The 21133-nt window shown below is 36.3% G+C and overlaps 2 protein-coding genes across 2 annotated transcripts; both read right to left on the reverse strand.

Annotated features, from left to right (window-relative positions):
* Positions 1–5292: 5292 nt before the first annotated feature.
* On the reverse strand, positions 5293–6321 carry LOC109162140 (putative germin-like protein 2-1). The gene is made up of 2 exons (XM_019310850.1): positions 6114–6321; positions 5293–6015 (listed from the first exon to the last, which is right to left on the reverse strand). Exons 1-2 carry the CDS (start codon positions 6235–6237, stop codon positions 5450–5452), a joined length of 690 nt encoding a protein of 229 aa, XP_019166395.1. The 5' UTR covers positions 6238–6321; the 3' UTR covers positions 5293–5449.
* Positions 6322–12329: 6008 nt separating this feature from the next.
* LOC109161755 (germin-like protein subfamily 1 member 13) lies at positions 12330–13416 on the reverse strand. The gene is made up of 2 exons (XM_019310256.1): positions 13235–13416; positions 12330–13070 (listed from the first exon to the last, which is right to left on the reverse strand). The coding sequence occupies exons 1-2, from the start codon at positions 13356–13358 to the stop codon at positions 12508–12510; spliced, it is 687 nt and encodes a 228-aa protein (XP_019165801.1). The 5' UTR covers positions 13359–13416; the 3' UTR covers positions 12330–12507.
* Positions 13417–21133: the final 7717 nt, after the last annotated feature.

Raw genomic sequence — 21133 nt, forward strand, 5'->3', positions numbered from 1 at the left:
AAAAATAAATCAAAGTAAAGGTATAATTTTTTAATTTTCAGTCAAATAAAAAAATATGTTTTTTTAACTTTCAACCAAACACAAGAAAATGAAGGTGAAAGATGGAAAATCTCTCTACTCAACGTTCAACCGAGGATCAAGATCTCCTCGTTCGGAGTACGAAGAAACCAAAACGGAGCGAGGCGAGCCCTCCCATGCAGGCAATGGCGGGGCTCAATGAAATCTTGATGGCAGAAGACGTGGAGTTCGTAAGGGAAACGCCCAGTGCTGCGATGGTGGTGGCGGACGCTGGTTCGCAATCCAGGGATATGGATGCGATGACCACGCGACCGCCAGTGGCTCCGGTATCAATCCAAATTCCGGCAGTGCAAAGGAAATCCTATGCAGAAAGTGTGGTGGGGCGTTCTGCCGCTGGCCACGAGGAGAACCACGAGCTATCGGAGCCGGTAGACGAGAATGAATTTCTAGAGGCGGAGAAAAACGACGATCCTCTATGCCTGACGATCAGGCTGACGAAAATGGAGCTGAAGGCGATCCGGGCTCCATGGAGACAGGCTTTGATCGTCAAGGTTATGGAACGCAAGGTGGGATATACGTACCTGCAGCGCCGGCTGTCGTCCATGTGGAAGCCCAAAGGAAACATGGATTTAATCGCCATCGATAACGATTATTTCCTCGTCAGATTCGGATCCATTGATGACATGGAGTTTGCCATGTATGAAGGCCCTTGGATGGTTTTGGATCACTACCTGATCGTGAAGCCATGGGAGCCAAATTTCGACCCTTTTAACGACACTGTGGAAAAGATATTGGTTTGGATTAGAGTGCCTAGCTTGCCCGCTGAATATTTTGATTTTATTTTCCTCAGGAAGCTAGGAAACAGGCTTGGGCGAACGGTACGGGTAGATCAGGCCACGAGTCTGGTGTCTCGAGGCATGTTCGCCAGAGTTTGTGTGGAGATCGACATGCGGAAACCTCTGGTCTCAATGTTCACCTATGAAGGTAAAGTGCGGCAGGTGGCTTATGAAGGCATGCATCTGGTGTGTTTTGCGTGTGGTCTATATGGACATGCAAAGGAGGCATGTCCATCGATGAAAGGAGAGGAGATGGGGCAACGAACTGATCTGTCGAATGCAGAACCGCCAGGTCCCGGGAACGGGCAGAACAAGAATGCATCATCTGCCCCACATGTTTCCGCAGATGCTATGGATCCAAAGGTACCTTTTGGTGCCTGGATGATCGCACCAACAAGACGCGGACGCCCCGCCCTGAACCCTTCAGTGCGCAACAATCGTGACATGCATGGAAAATCGGGGGTGACTATTACAGCATCAAAGTTTGCGCCGCTGAGGGAGTCGGTTGATGAGGACCACGGGGACGAAGGGCGACTGGATGGCGTGGTGGGGGTGATCGCGGACCATGGTGACGAGTCTGGCAGGAGCAACGGAGAGGCAGTCCGTAAGAATTCAACGCAGGCAGGGAACGCGAGGGCACGTAGACCAAACGTTATCGCGATCGAACAACAAATAGAAAATGAGCCGAACAAGGGCCAGGGATCAACGCCGGAAAGGACGGAAGCTACGGCCAAGGTACGCCGATCAAATGGGGGGGGGGGGGGGGAGGGGGGGCTCGAAGAAAGCAGCAGGGGAAGACGAACACGTAGTAGTCCGAGGGTCGCAAGGGGGGTTGGTGATCCGCTCGTCGCGCGTGTACGTGGGTGACACTGGTGGCATTGCTCCCTCACCAGTCTGGCAACATCCAATGGAGCATCATGGGGACCCGCCGGATGAATTTGATGAGGAGGGGGACGCGGTCATGGGTCTCCAAAGGATCCCAACGCATGGTGACTTCAGAGGTAACAGGGAAGCTCTTTGAGTTCCCCGGTTTGCATTTTCATAATTTTGTCTGTCTTGTTTTAGTGCGTTTCTTGGTTTCCTTCTCCTTTCCTTTTGCTTTTGGTTTTATGGACTGTTTATTCTGGAATTGCCAGGGTGCAGGAAATAAGCCTTTCCAGCGCGCCCTTAAACATCTTCTCATGGTGCACAAACCATGCGTTTTGGGACTTTTCGAACAAAAGGTGTCGGGCAATCAAGCGGACTCCATTTGCAAGAAATTGGGGTTCTCAGATTGGGTCCGGGTTGAAGCTCTCGGCTATAGTGGTGGAATTTGGGTTTTTTGGAAGGACCCGATTAATGTTGAGGTTATCTTTACTCACCCCCAGTTTATCTTATTGCAGGTAAGGCAAGTGGATCAAGACCCTTGGTTCCTCGCCCCAGTCTATGGGAGTCCGGATCACCATCTGAGACGGCGCCTCTGGAAGGATTTAAAATAATCAACACGTGGAATAGTGGGTCCCTGGTTGGTCGCGGGAGATTTCAATTCGGTCCTGAACCGCGATGAAACTTGCAACTATACCTCCTTTTCCTCTCACCGAATCTCGGATTTCACGACTTGGATAGATGAAGAAGGGCTCATAGATATGGGCTTTGCGGGACAAAGATTTACTTGGATCAAAAATGGCACGGATATGACCATAAAGGGAGCTCGGCTCGATCGGGCAATGTGCAATACGGACTGGCGTACCCGTTTCCCTGATGCTTGTGTTACACATCTAACCCGATTAGCTTCTGACCATGTACCGCTTTTGATACAGGTGGAGGGTGCAAGGCGCACAAGGAGACCGGCCCCCTTTCTCTTTCAGGCAGCCTGGCTCACAAACAACGAAATGCATGAGGTTGTGAAATGCTACTGGAGAACGGATTCTAGTATTGTGGAAAACACCCATAACCTCGCCAAAGGCTTAGGGATCTGGAACAAAGACTCCTTCGGCAATGTGTTTAAAAAGAAACGGGATTTGATGTCTCGCCTGAGGGGCATTCAAATGGCTTTGGCCAACAATCACCATAAAGGTTTAATCAAGCTTGAAATAAAGCTTAGAAAAGATTTGGAAGATGTTTTACACCAGGAGGAACTTATCTGGTTTCAAAAATCAAGAGAGGATTGGATTTGTTCGGGGGATAGGAACACAGCGTTCTACCATGCTGCCGCCACAGCTAGGAAATCACGAAATTTGGTGCAACAACTAAAAAATGATAGCGGAGAATGGCTTACTGAAGACGATGGTCTCCGCGACCATATCAGGGATTTTTATACCACTCTTTTTTCAGAAGATAGAAATGTTGGGCCAGCTTGCTTTCTGAATGCCTCTTTCCCAAGACTCCAGGAAGTGGACTGGGCCCGTTTTAACCGAACAGTGACCAAAGATGAAGTGCACTCCGCGCTCAAGGATATGAAACCTTTCAAGGCTCCGGGGCCAGACGGCTTCCACGCAGGCTTCTATCAACAGAAAATGCAAATTTTAAATCTAAGCTGTAAATGTTAGACTTTAAGCAGTAAAATGAATCAAATTAAGCACGAATTAATTTGTCAGCACACACACACACACACACACACACACCACACACACACACACACACACACACACACACACACACACACACACACACACACACACACACACACACACACACACACATATATATATATATATATATATATATATATATTTCTATCAGAATATATATGGAGGGGATACCCCGAAACATGAGACACCTAGTTGTCAAGACACTTATATAATAACATATTCAATCATTAAAAATAATAATAAATAAGTGCGTAATTGAAATAACTTTGTAATAGATTTATATTCATGTTTTTATAAAAATAAATCAAAGTAAAGGTATAATTTTTTAATTTTCAGTCAAATAAAAAAATATGTTTTTTTAACTTTCAACCAAACACAAGAAAATGAAAATATTTTTTTTAAAAAAAATAAATCATTTTTCGGTGTTTCTAACCAGAGCTTAAGTTAAATATTGAATTATTTTTTTAATGAATAAGAGATCATATAACTAACTGCTGGCCACTTTCAAAAAAAAAAAAAACTAACTGCTGGCCGCCTAGCTAATAAGCACTTAGAAGATATGGAAACTAATGAGATATAGTATCAGCTCGCGCATGCCACTATTTCAATCAGTTCCTTTTTCTTTTTCATAACATCCATTGACTAATTATATTTAAGTGAAAATTGTAAAAGATGCCCCTCTATAATATGTCAATTATCAATTATCAATGTTACTATTGAATTATGAGTAGTGTAAATGTTACCTCTCAATTATCAAAATATATAGTGCACATATAGCACTCCCGTAATGGACCTGTGGTTCTCCACCGTTGTCCATCGCTGGTACTTCGAATTGAGGGAAGGAAAAAACAACTAAATTACATATTTATTCCGACTTAACGGTGTCGTACACTAACGGGGAACCACATGTCCGTTACGGGAAGACTATATGTGCACTGTTTTGATAATTGAGGAGTAACATTTACACCACTCATAATTCAGGGGTGACATTGATAATTGGCATATTATAGAGTGATATTTTTTACAATTTTCTCTATATTTAATGATTAAATTAAATAATCTACCGTTTGGATTCAAGAAGATGAAATTTAATTTGTGAGAAGACATTTTGTAATAACTTATTTTACTCCATCGTTTTGTGTGAATGTTGTAATTTAGGTTTTGCTTTCTTAGGTTGGTTTAAGCATCATAAAAGCTAAGGGATAATCTCAGTAAAGTTGATTAGATAGTTAGTTTGATAATTACATGATTTTAAATTTGACATCCTGTATATATGAGTTGTCTATTTGCAATGTTTTTCATTTTATTATATTACGTGGTGCAAGTTAATAGGTCATTTATGGCCATTATGTTTGTGATTTGAAACAGATGTAACGATTTTCGTTACGTAGCCTATTAGTACTAACGGCATGAAGGATATATAAGTACATGGTTCTCCCACTGCCCCTATGATGTTGTGGCACACTACACCATATAGTTACACAGGAGATAAAGTGGTAGACAACAAACTTTAATCCATTGGAGTTCTTGAGGAAATAATAATACAATGAAGGTATCAATTATGGTTAGAGGTATGCTTGATCCTATGCTTCCGTTACTCGATGTTAGAATAATTATTATATTTTACATGTATTTGATTTGTATTATGCTAACGCTATTAGTTTTCTTAATTTGAGTGGATTAGTTAAAATCTTAGATGAAATTTACGACCATCCAATTTTGAAAACAATACGATAAATCTTGATTTGAGAAAGCACACACAAAAGCCCAATACATACATCCACTTTAGATGCAACTTGCCAAAAAACTTCAAAACATAATTAATATAAACTTGAAAAAAAAATGATAATAAAAATTTGACAATGTGATAAAACATAAAGACCAAATCCATATTTCATACATTAATTTATTAGACGACAATAATCCACTCAGAACTGCAGAACATAAAGTAGTACATGAGATTTTTATTCCTAGATCCATGGGAACATGGGATACATAATATTATCTCATAGCAGCTTCAATTGTCTAGTTATTGTTGTTATACCAAAATTGTGCTTGGAGATATTCAATCACTTTGTCCTCAACTTGGAAGGCTTTAGTTAGAACCTTAGGATCAATTGGTGGATCAGAACCGAATACTGCGTTGGCAATGGTAATGACTCCCGGGTTTTGGCTACTCAAACCTGCAAAAGCAATGGCATTTGAATGTCCAACGTTGAATTGGAAATGAATGAGACCTTGTGGGAACACAAAAACATCTCCGGGATATAATGTCTTAGTAAAGAGCTTGTTTTTCATTCCTGGTGGTGGATTAGAAAGAACAAATCCAACGTAGAGGGTGCCCTCCAAGACCGTGAGGACTTCGGTAGCTCTAGGGTGGGTGTGAGGAGGGTTGAGACCATACGGTGCAAAATCAATACGAGCTAGCGAAATACCAAGAGTATTCAGTCCAGCTAAGTTATTCACATTCACTGCAGAAACCGCCGATCCAAGCGGATTTGACACGTTCCCAGGCTTGTTAAGGCCCTGGAAGAGAAAGTCATTAGCATCAACTTCCATTGGGTTCTTGCAAATCTTTCCGTTGACAAACACTGCCAAATAAAAAAGAGAAAATTATAGTGACAATTCAAACACACACAACCTAGAAAATGAAATGTCCTAAGTGAAAATTGGGAAACTATTGAATTACCAGCAGCCTTGGAATCATTGATTGCAACACAGAAGTCCTGCAATGGGCTGGGATCAGATGCATGGGCAAATGAAGCAGCCATAGCCAAAATGGCAAAAGCAAGGATAAGGAACCGAAGAGCCATAATGTATGGCAGAGAAGAATAGAATAGAAGAAGCTAAGAGAAACTTAAATAATAATGCTAATATTGTTTGAAAAAATGATGAGATTGAGAAGAAGAAAGGAAGTGTGGGTATTTATAGATAAACTCTATGAATTAGTCATCAAGTGTGTTGCGTACAGCTTCAAGACCGGACTTCTTCAATTCAAGCGATGTTTTTTTTTTTTTTTTTTTTTTTTTGTTATTAATAAATAAATACTCTGTAACAACATCAAGAGTACAATATTTATAACCTGCAATTTATTTAATTAAGAAATATATTGAACAACTTTGTAGTTCAATGGTATAAAGAAGTTTTGAGATTAATTTTTCTTGTAAAAACAATTAAAAAAAAAAAAAAAAACCCTTGGGAGTATATTTGCTAGAAGAGAGAACATAACCACCCCCCTCTCTCTCTCTCTCTCTCTCTCTCTCTCTCTATATATATATATATATATATATATATATATATATATTTTTTTTTTTTCTTACTGGGTATGTGTGAGAGGTTAGTTGTCCTTACGATCCGCATGTAAGGACCAAACACCAAACTATCAGGGAGAGGGGGTGGGGGTGGGTGGGAGTCAAGCTGCATGTGTAGAAGGTCGGGAGTGTCTATACTTTCTTTGCTCCTCAAAGACAACCAAAGAAGTGGGGGACTCAGGATGCATGGGCCATGGGATCCTGAGGATTCATTTTATTGAAAAAGTCTTTGCTCAAGTGGAGGTCCATTTTTATTGCAACGGGGTGAAGCTAGAATGAAGTATGGGGCAAAATATTAAAGGATATGTTACTAGTATCAAACCCACAACCTCCACAAGGCAATATATACACCAACTCACCAAGCCACTACTTATCTTATATACTAAAAGGCAGGATTTAGCAGGAAGCTCCATGCATGGGAAATGCGTTGGAAGTAAAGTAGTGGAGAGACACATGCGTGGCTAAGAATGAAGACTTGTTGATGTCATACATTTGTCAACCATCCGAAAGACCCTCTACACTATATAAGGCACCATTAAGTCCTTTTAAGACATCATCCCTTATCATAATAACCTCCTTAGCTTGGTAGTTTGTAGTCCTAACATCTAACTCATACATTAAGGTTTAATTATATTCCTAGTAGCAATATTATTATGCCGGGCTTTGTACTATTTTCCTACCTCATTTTATACTTTCATACCTGATGTATGGTGAATTCGGTCTCTCGACAAAACTGTATTCGAAAACTTAGAACTTCCACAAGTCTATATTTTTAGTTAGACCTAACCATTTTCTTTTTGATAATTATAATTTATTATTTAGCCTATTACTGTAGTAAATTGACCAAAAACATCAAACATGTCCACATCTTCGAGTAATGCATACCCGTTCTAATATTGCACAGGTGACTAAATATATGGTTTGGACTTTGGATTATATACGTTAAAAATGAAACATAACGTAACTATATATATATGATCGTTTTTTTTTTTTTTTGAAAGGTATATATGATCTTTTAATTAGTGAAGAAGTCTTAAAACAAATGAAATTAGATCAGAATATTGGCCAAAAAAAAAATGCAAATTTGTGAGAATTAACATAATGTAAGAGATAATTTGATTTTTATTTTTGGATGAAGAGAGTACCCACAACCACTATCTAAAGGTGTTTATGGGATAAATTGCACTTTTAGTGGGTATGTAATATTCACAAATCAAACAGAAAAGGTAAAGCACCTTAAAAAGATTTGTATATGATGAACTACTTGATTGAAACATATTACCAAGAATTAAACTCGTTAATGATGAAGGGGAGCACGAGTATGGGATTTTAGTTACGGTAAAAATTACGATTATTAAATATGTTATTCAATGTGACCAAAAAAAAAAAAAAAGTGAATAAGAGATACATTATCTTGATGGGTGATCGAAGGTTTCAAGCATGGTTTGACAAATTGAAAAACTTTATTTCCTTCCACTTTAGTAGTTAGAATTTTTATTCACTTTTATAAGTAATTGAAAAAAATTGTGATCTTGAACAAAAAATTATATTTATGCAATTGTGATCCTTTCACTTTAGTAGTTAAAATTTTCAACATCAAAATGATATCGTTTTGAACTATGGTCCAGGGGTAAGGGTCCCAAAACCCATCATATATTTGAATGGATCAAAGCAGGAAATTGCCAACCTAATACCTATAAATAATTATGAATTAACAAAACAATCGTATTCCAATTGGAACCAACATTTCAATTCCAATAAGATTTTGTGTAGATGGATAAGGACACTAGGTCAAATAATGTATTTCCTTGACTGAACTATCGACATTAAAAATAGTCTCACAAGAGATCGACTCTAAGTATTGATGATGATGACTAGGTTCATTGTTAACGATGATCGAAGCTTCCTATTTCCTAATCCTAATCTAAGAGTGTGTATTAATATATATGTACATGGTCAATTTTATACTAATCTAAGAGTAATGCTAATATTCATCTCTTCGCATAACAATACTTGATATGTTTTTTTTTTTTTTTTTTTTTTTGTTGTATTTAATTAATAAGTAAATTTTTTTTAACTTAAGTTGGAGTCAACTAATTAATCCATTAGTAATTAATGAAACATAAGTGTTCCATTATTACGTTAAAAATAAATATTATGAGCTTGTTGCATGAAATCTGGAGGGAGAAAAAACATTTTTCTTGTGGCAATGAAGTCCAAATAAGCTGATAAGGAGACATCTCAACAGAAAATCAAACTTCATTATTCATTCAATCATCCATGAGATTTTGAGTGAGTTAAAAAAGTCATGATAAGGAAATTTTATATTTTCTACCTTGAATGGTTCCTACCAACTCCCATGTATTATATTGCTATATATAGTCTTTGTGTAAACATTAAACTAACAAAAGAAGAAAAATAAATAAATAAAGTTAATAGTGCTTCTAGTAGCTAGCTTAATTAGGTTCCAATTCTAACATGAATATATAGTAATGCAATTATACCTTTTTATTTTTTTTTGGTGAGGAAAGAGAGGCTAAGCCTCAGATTAAGAGATTCTACCGGAGCTGGCCCCTCCCGCATCACGAGCAAGAAGAGGGATGAGATCTTCCATGGGTTCTGTGAATACCCAAGTGCCCCAATCCTTAGCTTGGGCGAGGTTGGCCAAAAAGTCTGCGCAAGTGTTGGCTTCTCTGAAGATATGGTTGAAGGAGATCCCTTCAAACTCGGGTACCAAGGCCAGACAGTCATGAAATAGAGCACTCATATTGTCATCTGTGTCCCTGTCATCATGGAGGAGGTCAATAATGGCTTTAGAATCCATCTCGATCATAACCCGACGAAACCCCTTCTCGAGACAGAGCCATAGACCCTCCCTTAGGCCCCACAGCTCTGCCACGAAGCTATTGACTTTATCAATATTTGTGGTGAAACCCCAAACAAGATCCCCCAAGTTATCCCGCACTAGTCCGCCCGCGGATCCAAGCCCCGAGTTACGTTTAAAAGCACCATCTGTATTAAGTTTGAACCAGCCGTGAGGCGGTGGAAACCATTGGACCCAGTCTGCCCGTGCTTTGATCACTTCCCCTTTATTTGATAAATCAAGCAGCTCCTTAACCTGGTAATTAACTTTTTGGACGGTTGCAAGGGGATTGGACAACTGTTGCCGAAAAACCCACGTGTTTCTGTTATTCCAAATCGCCCAAAGGGTGAACACAAAATGAGAGGGCCAATTGCTATTCTGCTGGTTGGAGCAGTTAGTTTTGATCCAATGTTCTACAGTCCAATGAATTGGGAAACCAAAGTTTGAGGGTGTCTCCGAGAGATACCACGTTGTCCGAGCAGTGCTGCATTCCCAAAAAAGATGTTTGATAGACTCTTCCGCTAAGCCGCAATATGAGCACAAGTTGGAATCAGCTAGGTGCCTCCTAAAGCGTTCCGCATTGGTGAGCAACCGTCCTTTGAGGATGAGCCAGAGGAAGACTTTAATTTTCTCCCAGCACCTCAGCTTCCACAGCCAAGACCAGTCCATGTTGTCCTCGTCAATACCTGCAACACAAGCATAGGCAGATTTCGTCGAGAACTTACCAGATTCGCCGTTTGTCCACCCCATGGAGTCTTGTCTTCTATCATCTAGAGGAATTGGAATAGCACGAATGTTGTCGATAATATAATCTGGGAGGATCTCTTGTAGCTTGGGGAGATCCCAGCTTCTATTTTGTAGGATGAAGTCACTTACCATGCTGGAACCAAGTTCCTCCGGGATTTCGATGTTTTGATCAAGGCCGAGTGGCTTGCTCCCTACCCACCAGTCCTTCCAAAGATTAATCGATCGGCCATCACCAACTATCCAAGCAGCATTGTTGATGACCGTATTTCTCCCCTTGATTATGCTTTTCCAAGCCCACGATGCGTTACCGGGGACCGAGGCGGAGAAGAAATCACCATTCTTGACGTACTTGTCTCTCATAACTTGAATCCAGAGTTTGTCGGACTTACCACACATCTGCCAGGCGAGCTTAGTGAGAAGGGCTTCATTGAAATGGCTTGCTTTCCGAAGACCGAGCCCTCCTGATTCACGTGGTTGGCACACTTCAAAAACATGCACCGAAAAGTGTCTAAGCACCTTTCAAAAACATGCCACTCGTTTGAAAAGTTAATTTCTTGGATTTACGATTTGAGAAGTGGATTTTACTTTTCAGTAAGTAACTTTTCGATCTAACCTTTCGAAAATTTACTTTCAAGATAAGTGACTTTTCAGTCTGCAACCTTCCAGTTAGCAATCTTGTAGAATTTACTTTCTAGGTAAGTTACTTTTCGGTCTAAAACCTTTTTGATTCACGACTTTGTGGTCTGGTCTGGGCAATTGACCTTGCGGTTCACCTTGCTGTCTAGATGTACCGTACCTTTTGGGTATACTTTGCACTTTTATCTTTTAGTAAAATTAGTTCATTTTGATCAGTTTAGGAATTAATTTTAATTCATTCCAATTTATTTTTCTAAGAATTAACTACGTAACCATAGTTGATTATTTCTAGTTTAATGGCCAGTTATGGAGGTTATAATTTGATTTTTAATCAGATGTTTAATGCCAATTTAATGCATATATGCTAAGTATTTGAACATCTCCAATAAAAACCTTGTGTTGGGCAGATTGTTTTGGAGCTGATTTCGAACACTACAAAATCCTTTTTATTTTCCTTCCTCTCAAAAATATTTTTCTTGAACCTTTTTGCCAACACTTCCAATAAATTTTGAAGCGCTCTCCCGTTGTTCTAGTTCGAGAATAATATAGCTTGAGTGTTCAACTATATTACTGTAATCAATTTTATCCTGTGAAACTGATGATGCTATAACGCACCTAACACCTTCGGGAGGTAGTGAACTAGTTTAAAGAGAGTTTGTGTTACACACGACTTGAATTTTCGTTGATTTTATTCTTTTGCCTTTGGGGATATTTATTTTCTAAAATTTAAATCCCGTTATTTTATTTATATTTTTATGTAAATTTATTTTATCGACTTATTCATCTCTATATAAGAAAAATATTAAAATTTGAATCACTTAATGGATTGTTGAATTATCGTGGTTAACTCTTTCACTATCATGTCAAATCGGGGTGTTGAGACCTTGGGTGTGAGAATATAGGGCAAGAAAATACTAAAACCAAATACCTAAGAAAAGCTAATCTTAACTGCTACATGGAACAATTGTCAAGATGGTAAGCTTGGGTCAAACATTTCCTGTTTTTTTTTTTTTTTCCTCCATTCTACTAAGTTTCATATTTTGTAGAATGAAATTTATTCGAATCTTGATCGGGTCAATATTTTTTTATTCATTGGTTGGTTTTGGTTGATTAAGATCAGGTGTTCGCTAGCATTTATTAAATTAATTACTTGGCTCATCTATATATTCATATATGATCATATGAATTAGTTTATTGAGTCAAATTACTTCCTGCACCAATCTCCAATGCAAGAACGGTAAGAGTTCTCAAGACTAATCTTTATATATGTTCATGTGGAAAAACTGATATTATATTATTTCTTATGTAATTGTTTTCTAAAATAATTGAGGAAAAAAAACATAAAGATATAATGTAGACATACTTTCAATATCATAAAAGTCAAAATAACAAAATACAATACATGAGTATAAATTTCAATCATAACATGAGCGCACCATAGGTAGGGCGATTTATTTATTAAAAATATTAATAATTATGTATCCCGATCGAGAAGGAAGAACCTTCAGTATGTATAAGCTTTGATTCTAGTTGTTGTCATACCAAAATTGTGATTGGAGGTACTTAATCACTTTGTCATCGACTTGGAATGCTTTAGTGAGAACATCTGGGTTGATGGGTGGATCAGATCCGAAAACAGCATTGGCAATTGTGATCACTCCTGGATTTTGACTACTTAGACCAGCAAATGCAATGGCTTTGGTCTTTCCTACGTTGAATTGGAAGTGAATGAGGCCTTCAGGGAATACAAACACATCTCCGGGATATAATGTCTTAGTAAAGAGCTTGTTCTTCATTCCTGGTGGCGGGTTGGAAAGAACGAATCCAACGTAGAGGGTACCCTCCAAGACAGCAAGGACTTCAGTTGCTCTAGGGTGGGTGTGGGGAGGGTTGAGGCCATAGGGTGCAAAATCAATACGAGCCAGTGAAATGCCAAGAGTATTTAGACCCGTTAGATTGGCCACATTCACTGCTGACACCTTAGAACCAAGTGGATTGTTCGTGTCTCCAGGCTTATTAAGGCCCCGGAAAAAGAAGTCATCCGCCTTGACATCATTCGGATTCTTACAAAACTTCCCATTCACGAACACTGCAAACACAAATAAAGAAACAGAAAGGGTTACATTACAATAAGAAAGCTAGCCTATTATAAGAAAATGATTTGAGACGGTTTTCTTGAATATATATATATATATATATATATATATATATATATATATATATATATATATATATATATACACCCATACTTACAGGCATCCTTGGGATCATCAAATGCAACACAGAAATCCTGCAAAGGGGAGGGATCGGATGCATTGGCAAATGATGATGCCAAAGCCATAATAGCAATGGCGACCAAAAGTAACCTAAGAGCCATGTTTAGGAGAAAAGAATGGAGTTAGAGAAGGTAAAACTTGTTGAAGTGGTGAGGAACTAAGCATGAGAGGAGTGGCTATTTATAGCTATTTCATCTTAGACTTAGTCTCCAATTTATAAGTATATGAGGATTTGGTATTCTTATGGATTACTAATTCAATTCTTTTTTCTTTTAAGTCTTGATGGGTTTTTGGAGTTTTATAATCTCTCATTACCAACTACAAGAGTTGTCAATTTGAACAAGCATCATCTCTACAACAGTGCACTTCCCTTCGAATTGGTCATTTGTTGCTTTAATTTGGAACTACTCTCCGGCTTGCAAAATTCAATATTTTATTAGCTGCTAAGTACATCGATAACTCTCAAATCAAATGGTAACCCTAACGATAAGAATTAATTGCAAGTAGTTAGCTAAAACATATTGGTCCTATTTAGTAAAATAGTACTCTATACGTCAATTTTGACTTATTTGACCACTATTAGCTATTTGACTTGATTAAAAATTTAATTTTATAAGTGTTTGGTTAATTAGTTTTTTGTAACTTCAAAATGTTAAAATTCAAAAAGCGGTTCAAAGCAACTTTTTCAATTAGCTTTTGAGAAAAGAAATTATACCAAACAGTTATCAACTAACAACTAATTTACCAAACACATTTCTACAATCAGTTATCAACTAATTATACAATCTAATTAACTCAATCAACTAACAACTAACAACTATCAACATGGCCTTGTTTCATCAAGAAACTAGAGTATAAGAAATTATAAATCATTCATGCATTTTTTACAACGAATTATGAAACATTCAAGCGGTGATTGCCTAGAAGAAATTCATAATTCATGGTTTTTGAAAGTTCACCAAAGATTATGAGTGCCCATTTGAAAATATTGCACCAAGTTGTGACATCAAAAGTAATAAATCCTTGAAATAAGGTTATATATGTTTGAAAATAGAGTTATCCATTAAGGTTGCGTGGGGATCAGGTACATGATGCTTAATTTTCTAGAATAGATTTATCAATAAATATAATATTTATTGCAATAAATTACACTTATTACAAATTGTTGGGTGGCAACTTGAACAGATGAATCCAACATCATACCATCGAAATATAACGCTAACTGTTGGAGCAACTTCAACCAAATTTTGTTTGATTTTGTTGGGGACAACCCCAATCAAGTTGGTCAGGTTATTGATTTGATACCTACAGAATTACAAATTAACCTCTCAACATAAGTAGCCTATTGGACTTCTTAGTATGAGTTGCTCAACTATGTACAACTTATGTTAGTTTACCTTGTATCGGTCATTACAATTAGTGCTATTAGATCTTTAAAACAATTGTCAAATACTCATAAGTCATAGGTCATTATTTCCGCGAAGAAGAAATTTTGAAACCAAATACATATAGGAAAAACAAAAAAAGTTAACGACCAAATACCTAGGAAGAAGTTAATCTCTTGTCGAGGTGGGTAAGCTTGGGTCAAACATTTCGTCATCATTTACCGAGCCTCTTCTCCTCTTTTTTCGTTATTATTATTATTATTATTATTATTATTATTATTATTATTATTATTATTGTTATTATTGTTATTATTACTATTATTACTATTATTACTATTACTACTACTTCGATATCTATATTGAGGGAAATATGAGGGTGTGTTTGATTGATGGGTTTTGTCGATCTATAGGAATGGGTATGAAAGTGATTGTTATTGTTTGGTTGATAGATTTTTAACACACTACTATGGGTTTCAAATACTCCATCACAAAATCCATACCCAAATAAAATAAGGGTTTCATTCCCTTATTCCTTCTCAAGCACTACTATTAGTAACCATTCTCATTCCATCCTACTAACAAACATGTTAAATACTTTCACCAAAATCCATTACCATTACCAAGTATTTGATACCCATTCTGATTCCCATGTGCGAACCAAACACACCCTGAATAATTTAGTTAAATTTAGATCGAGTCTGCTCGATTTGTTAATAATTATATTATGAAGATGTTTTATTATGCCTACACACAACTTTGGGCTTATTTTTAAGTGGTCATTTCGTGATATAAATATTTTTGGGTTCACTTTCTATTTGAGTTAGGTTAAATTAAATTTAGATTTTTCTGTGCTAGACGAAGATATCGATATATTATACGCTCAAAATGGATAATGATGAATGAGAAATTGATTCACAATGTATACCTATTTAAAATGAAAAAATAAACAAATGGGTAGGCTTTGTTCCACATTGAAATTGGTATGTGATTTTGCACTAGTATATATAGAATTCTCTATTTATGAGAGTTTGAATTTTAAAACATAAACTCTCTCTCTCGTGCAGGAAAATTAAATTTGATTTAGGTTCATGTGCAGTTGAGTTACCATGATTTACATCTTCCCAAATGCTCTTTCTGGTCGGGGTGTGGGGGGCTTAGGGTTGGGGTTCATATCTTGAAAACCTAGCTAACTGTAAAAGTTGTCTGATTCTTTTTGGGATTGCATTTACACTGCAGTTTTCTATATATGTGTATATATAGTTCAAGATTTAGTATTAGTTGAAGAAAACAGCTAATTTTAATAAGGATTGAGTTAGCCTAGATGGTAGGTCATGTGGGTTGGTCTTGACAAGGTTAGGGGTTCAAAATTGGTTGTGAATGTAGCTTTGAATAATATTGACTTTTGAGATTTTTATATATATACATTTATATTAATAATGAGATATGTAATTTATAATGTTTTTTGTATTTTTTTTTGGCTAAAGTTGCATCCAAAAAAATAATGTAGGGTAGTTTAGCCGGGAGAGGGAAGAGGAAAGTAATTATAGAAAGGCAAGCCAGGAAAGGCTGAGAAGGAGGATCAAGAACAGAGAGTCAGCAGCCAGGTCTAGGGAGCGGAAATAGGTAAAAAGATTAAAACTTGTTGATATAATCTGCCTTTCTTTTTATTTCCCTTTTTAATTTGTTGCTGGAAAAATTAACTTTGAGTGTTGTTCGCAGGCATATCACGTTGAATTTGAGTCAATGGCAATGAGACTAGAAGAGGAGAATGAGTAGTTACTTAGAGAAAACTCAGAAAAGGTTAATTACGTATACATTTGAATATTTTTAGTTGAGGCATTTGAACTTGAATATTTCTAGGAGAGTATATGCAGGTACCATGCATATGTACTTGTCTCCTGATTGAAAATGGAACACTAATTCTCACATGTTAAGTCGGAAATTAAAGTAGTTTAGAGCAATCAGTCGATTTTTCTTATTCCATGTTCCATTTTAATGTTGCATATGTTTGTTTGGACAGTACGTATAATTCTAATTTGTGCATTGGTTAGTTTTTTGTTTTTGTTTTTGTATTTTTTTTTTAATGCATTGGTTAGTTTACTTGATGTTTTTATGTTGATGCAGTTATGTTCTTCAACGGTGATTTGCTTTTGCACATCCAATTTTCTATTTGGTTGTATATGTGTATGCATATTCATGTTCCTCTTCATTGATTCAGTGATTTGAAATTTGAACTAATGTATGCATTTCTTTATGTTGTTAATTTGCAGGCACAGAGGACCAGAAAACGGTTTAAATAGTTATTGTTCCAAGTACTCTTCAACATAGATCACTGTTTTATAGCTTTGATCATATTAGGGAATCTTATGTTTAAGTTTCTCACTACTTATATGTGTTGATTGATTAATTAAGTAGTGTTGATAAAATTTAGTGTAGTGTGCAATATAATAGGTTGAGAGTTGTGTTGAGAAAGTTTGGAATAAAGTGTTGATAGAATTAAATATTGACAAGGTTGATGAGTTGATTATGTTGGTTTATGTGTTGAGAAAGGTATACACTATAATTAAAGGCACAAGGCACAAACAAGCTGCTATACAATTAATTAGCATTACACACCAACTTAGAAACTACAGGCATCAAGAATGTTGTAAAAAGTTAGACCAATAAAATACTCAATAGTATTTCCTGGTCTTGCCACCTCTCTAGGATACCTACGTGAAGTCCACCCAAAAAGGCCACCTATTATGACATGTGGAACATAGCTAACTAGTAGAATACCCATCAGAATGATGTTGGATGGGAACTCCAAGAGGCGATTCCTAACACCATGAATGTTACGCAACACAATTACCAAGCTAAACTGCAAAGTAAGAAATATATATTAATTATAGTTTCAATAACAATACAATGGCCATGTTTGGTAAATGGTGGATCCGTCAAAATTTTACCACCTTATTATTATTATTATTATTATTATTATTATTATTATTATTATTATTAGTAGTAGTATTTTACCCGTGCGTTGCACGGAATAGATTTGTTATAATCTTTAAGAATATTTTGATCAATATACAAATATAAATTATAACAACGAATATTATATAGTGCAATTGATGAAATGGGTTATATCGATTATATTTTTTGATGTTATCCTTGCTTTAATTCGAGCAAATAATTGCCCAATTATCTGTGCAATGCACGTGCGATGCACGGATAAAATTTTTATTATATATTTAGATAATAAAATTGTTATTATTTCTTTAATCCTTTCAAAATGTGCTAAATATTCATTCAAATACGTGTGAATATGTATCAATGCATAACACTACTGAAATTTTTGGTATGAACAGAAATGGATATGGGGGACTGTTTCTACATTAGCGAGAAACGGTCTCCGTGAATATGCTTTTCCTTGGTTGATATCCGATTAGAATAGTATAGATTAGAAAAAATTACGGTATTAGTTTTAAAGATATATTTTGGTAGGGCCTCATTTATTTACCCGAACAGGGCCACAAAAATCTAAAAATGGGCCCGGTTGTTGGGAGCTGTTTTTGGCATGTCTATGCGTTCAAAGATGACTATGATAGTTGGGGCCATTTTAGTATTAGCCAGTGTTGTTGCATCTACCCGGGTTGATCCAACCCTATCAAAAGTGGAGTTATGTTTTTTCTCATTAGGATCGGTTGTGGCATGATTCATGAGGTAAGACTTTTTCTATTTTCACACTTGACTTTGTAACCTAACACTCTTAGATTACTTTTTATGTTAGTTGTATAGATATAAACTATTTGCACAAAATGTTTGCAAGTTATTCCTGTGTTACTCATGCGGTTAGCTCCAATGCATATGAGAGATACCATAGAACTGACATTCCAGCATTCTTTTGCATTGGTAGGGTGTTTGCTTTTCTTGGAAAATTTTTTAGTCTATATGTACTTTCCACTTCATTGGCGTGCAACTTTTGATGTTTTAATAGGTTTTGCAGTCTTATTTCTTTTGAGATCAATTTTGATGGGTAGAATTCATGTAGGACAGATTAACGAGTCACATAGATCTATTGGTGTGTTGATGCCAGAGCATACTGGTCTTGTTAATTTTAGGGTGTGATTTATTATATTTACCCAGCTTATAGGGTTAGGGCCATTAGTATTGGTTCCTTTTTCTTTTGAATCTATCAATTTAGAGGACGACATATCCTTTTTACCTTTACTTATAGGGAGTGTAGTTGTCCTCATATCTAAATATATAATTAAAAAAATTTATCCGTGCAACGCACGTGCACCGCACGCGCACTGCACGGATAATTGGGCAATTATTTGCTCGAATTCAAGCAAGATAACATCAAATAATATAATCGATACAACTCATTTCATCAATTGCACTATATAATATTCGTTGTTACAATTTATATTTGTATATTGATCAAAATATTCTTAAAGATTATAACAATTCTATTCCGTGCAACGCACGGGTAATTAGCATTACACACCAACTTAGGAACTACGGGCATCAAGAACGTGGTGAAAAGTTGACCAACAAAATACTGAATAGTATTTCCTGGTCTTGCCACCTCTCTAGGATACCTACGTGAAGTCCACCCAAAAAGGCCACCTATTATGGCATGTGCAACATAGCTAACTAGTAGAATACCCATCAGAATGATGTTGGATGGGAACTCCAAGAGGCGATTCCTACCACCATGAATGTTACGCAACACAATTACCAAGCTAAACTGCAAAGTAAGAAATATATATTAATTATAGTTTCAATAACAATACAATGGCCATGTTTGGTAAATGGCGGATCCGTCAAAATTTTACCGCCTTATATTATTATTATTAGTATTTTACCTGTGCGTTGCACGGAATAGATTTATTATAATCTTTAAGAATATTTTGATCAATATACAAATATAAATTATAACAACGAATATTATATAGTGCAATTGATGAAATGTGTTGTATCAATTATGTTTTTTGATGTTATCCTTGCTTTAATTCGAACAAATAATTGCCCAATTATCCGTGCAGTGCGCGTGTAATGCATGTGCGATGCACGGATAAAATTTTTTATTATATATTTAGATAATAAAATTGTTACTATTTCTTTAATCCTTTCAAAATTTGCTAAATATTCATTCAAATACGTGTGAATACGTATCAATGAGAACACTACTGAAATTTTTCGTATGAACAGAAATGGACATGGGGGACCGTTTCTACATTAGAGAGAAACGGTCTCCCTGAATATGTTTTTCCTTGGTTGATATCCGATTAGAATAGTATAGATTAGAAAAAATTACGGTATTAGTTTTAAAGATTTTGATTTGATAGGGCCTCATTTATTTACCCGAGCAGGGCCACAAAAATCTAAAAATGGGCCCTGAGCTGTTTTTGGCAGGTATGCGTTCAGCTAGGTGGCCAAAGATGACTATGATAGTTGGGGTCATTTTAGTATTATCCAGTGTTGTTGCATTTACCTTGGTTGATCCAGCCCCTATCAAAAGTGGAGTTATGTTTTTTTCTCATTGGGATCGGTTGTGGCATGATTCATGAGGTAAGACTTTTTCTATTTTCACACTTGACTTTGTAACCTAACACTCTTAGGTTACGTTTTATGTTAGTTGTAAAGATATAAACTATTTGCATAAAATGTTTGCAAATTATTCCTGTGTTACTCATGCAGTTAGCTCTCATGCATATGAGAGATACCATAGAACTGACATTCCATCATTCTTTTGCATTGGGAGGGTGTTTGTTTTTCTTGGTAAATTTTTTAGTCTATACGTACTTTCCACTTCATTGGCGTGCAACTTTTGATGTTTTAATATGTTTTGCAGTCTTATTTCTTTTGGGATCAATTTTGATTGGAGAATTCATGTATGACATATTAACGAGCCACATAGATCTATCGGTGTGTTGATGCCAAAGCATACTGGTCTTGTTAATTTTAGGGTGGGATTTATTATATTTACCCAGCTTATAGGGTTAGAGACATTAGTATTGGTTCCTTTTTCTTTTGAGTTTTGAATCTATCAATTTAGAGGACGTCATATCCTTTCTTCCTTTACTTAGGAGTGTACTTGTCATCATATCTAAATATATAATAAAAAATTTTATCCGTGCATCGCACGCGCATTGCACGGATAATTGGACAATTATTTGCTCGAATTCAAGCAAGATAACATCAACAAATATAATCGATACAACTCATTTCGTCAATTGCACTATATAATATTTGTTGTTGCAACGCACGGGTAAAAATACTAGTAATAATAATAATAATAATAATGTGGTAAAATTTTGACGGATCTGCCATTTACCAAACATGGCCATTGTATTGTTATTGAAACTATAATTAATATATATTTCTTACTTTGCAGTTTAGCTTGGTAATTGTGTTGCGCAACATTCATGGTGTTAGGAATCGCCTCTTGGAGTTCCTATCCAACATCATTCTGATGGGTTATTTTACTAGTTAGCTATGTT

This window comes from Ipomoea nil, unplaced genomic scaffold, assembly GCF_001879475.1.
Source record: "Ipomoea nil cultivar Tokyo-kokei standard unplaced genomic scaffold, Asagao_1.1 scaffold2926, whole genome shotgun sequence".
Taxonomy (NCBI): Eukaryota; Viridiplantae; Streptophyta; class Magnoliopsida; order Solanales; family Convolvulaceae; genus Ipomoea; species Ipomoea nil.

What these genes read in the sequence shown, in the direction of transcription:
- LOC109162140 (XM_019310850.1), bottom strand. Translation starts at nt 6,237, where the DNA reads ATGGCTCTTCGGTTCCTTATCCTTGCTTTTGCCATTTTGGCTATGGCT. An exon ending in CAATGATTCCAAGGCTGCTG is followed by an intron (nt 6,016 to 6,113) that starts GTAATTCAATAG and finishes TTTATTTGGCAG; the next exon opens with TGTTTGTCAACGGAAAGATT.
- LOC109161755 (XM_019310256.1), bottom strand. Translation starts at nt 13,358, where the DNA reads ATGGCTCTTAGGTTACTTTTGGTCGCCATTGCTATTATGGCTTTGGCA. An exon ending in TGATGATCCCAAGGATGCCT is followed by an intron (nt 13,071 to 13,234) that starts GTAAGTATGGGT and finishes TTGTGTTTGCAG; the next exon opens with TGTTCGTGAATGGGAAGTTT.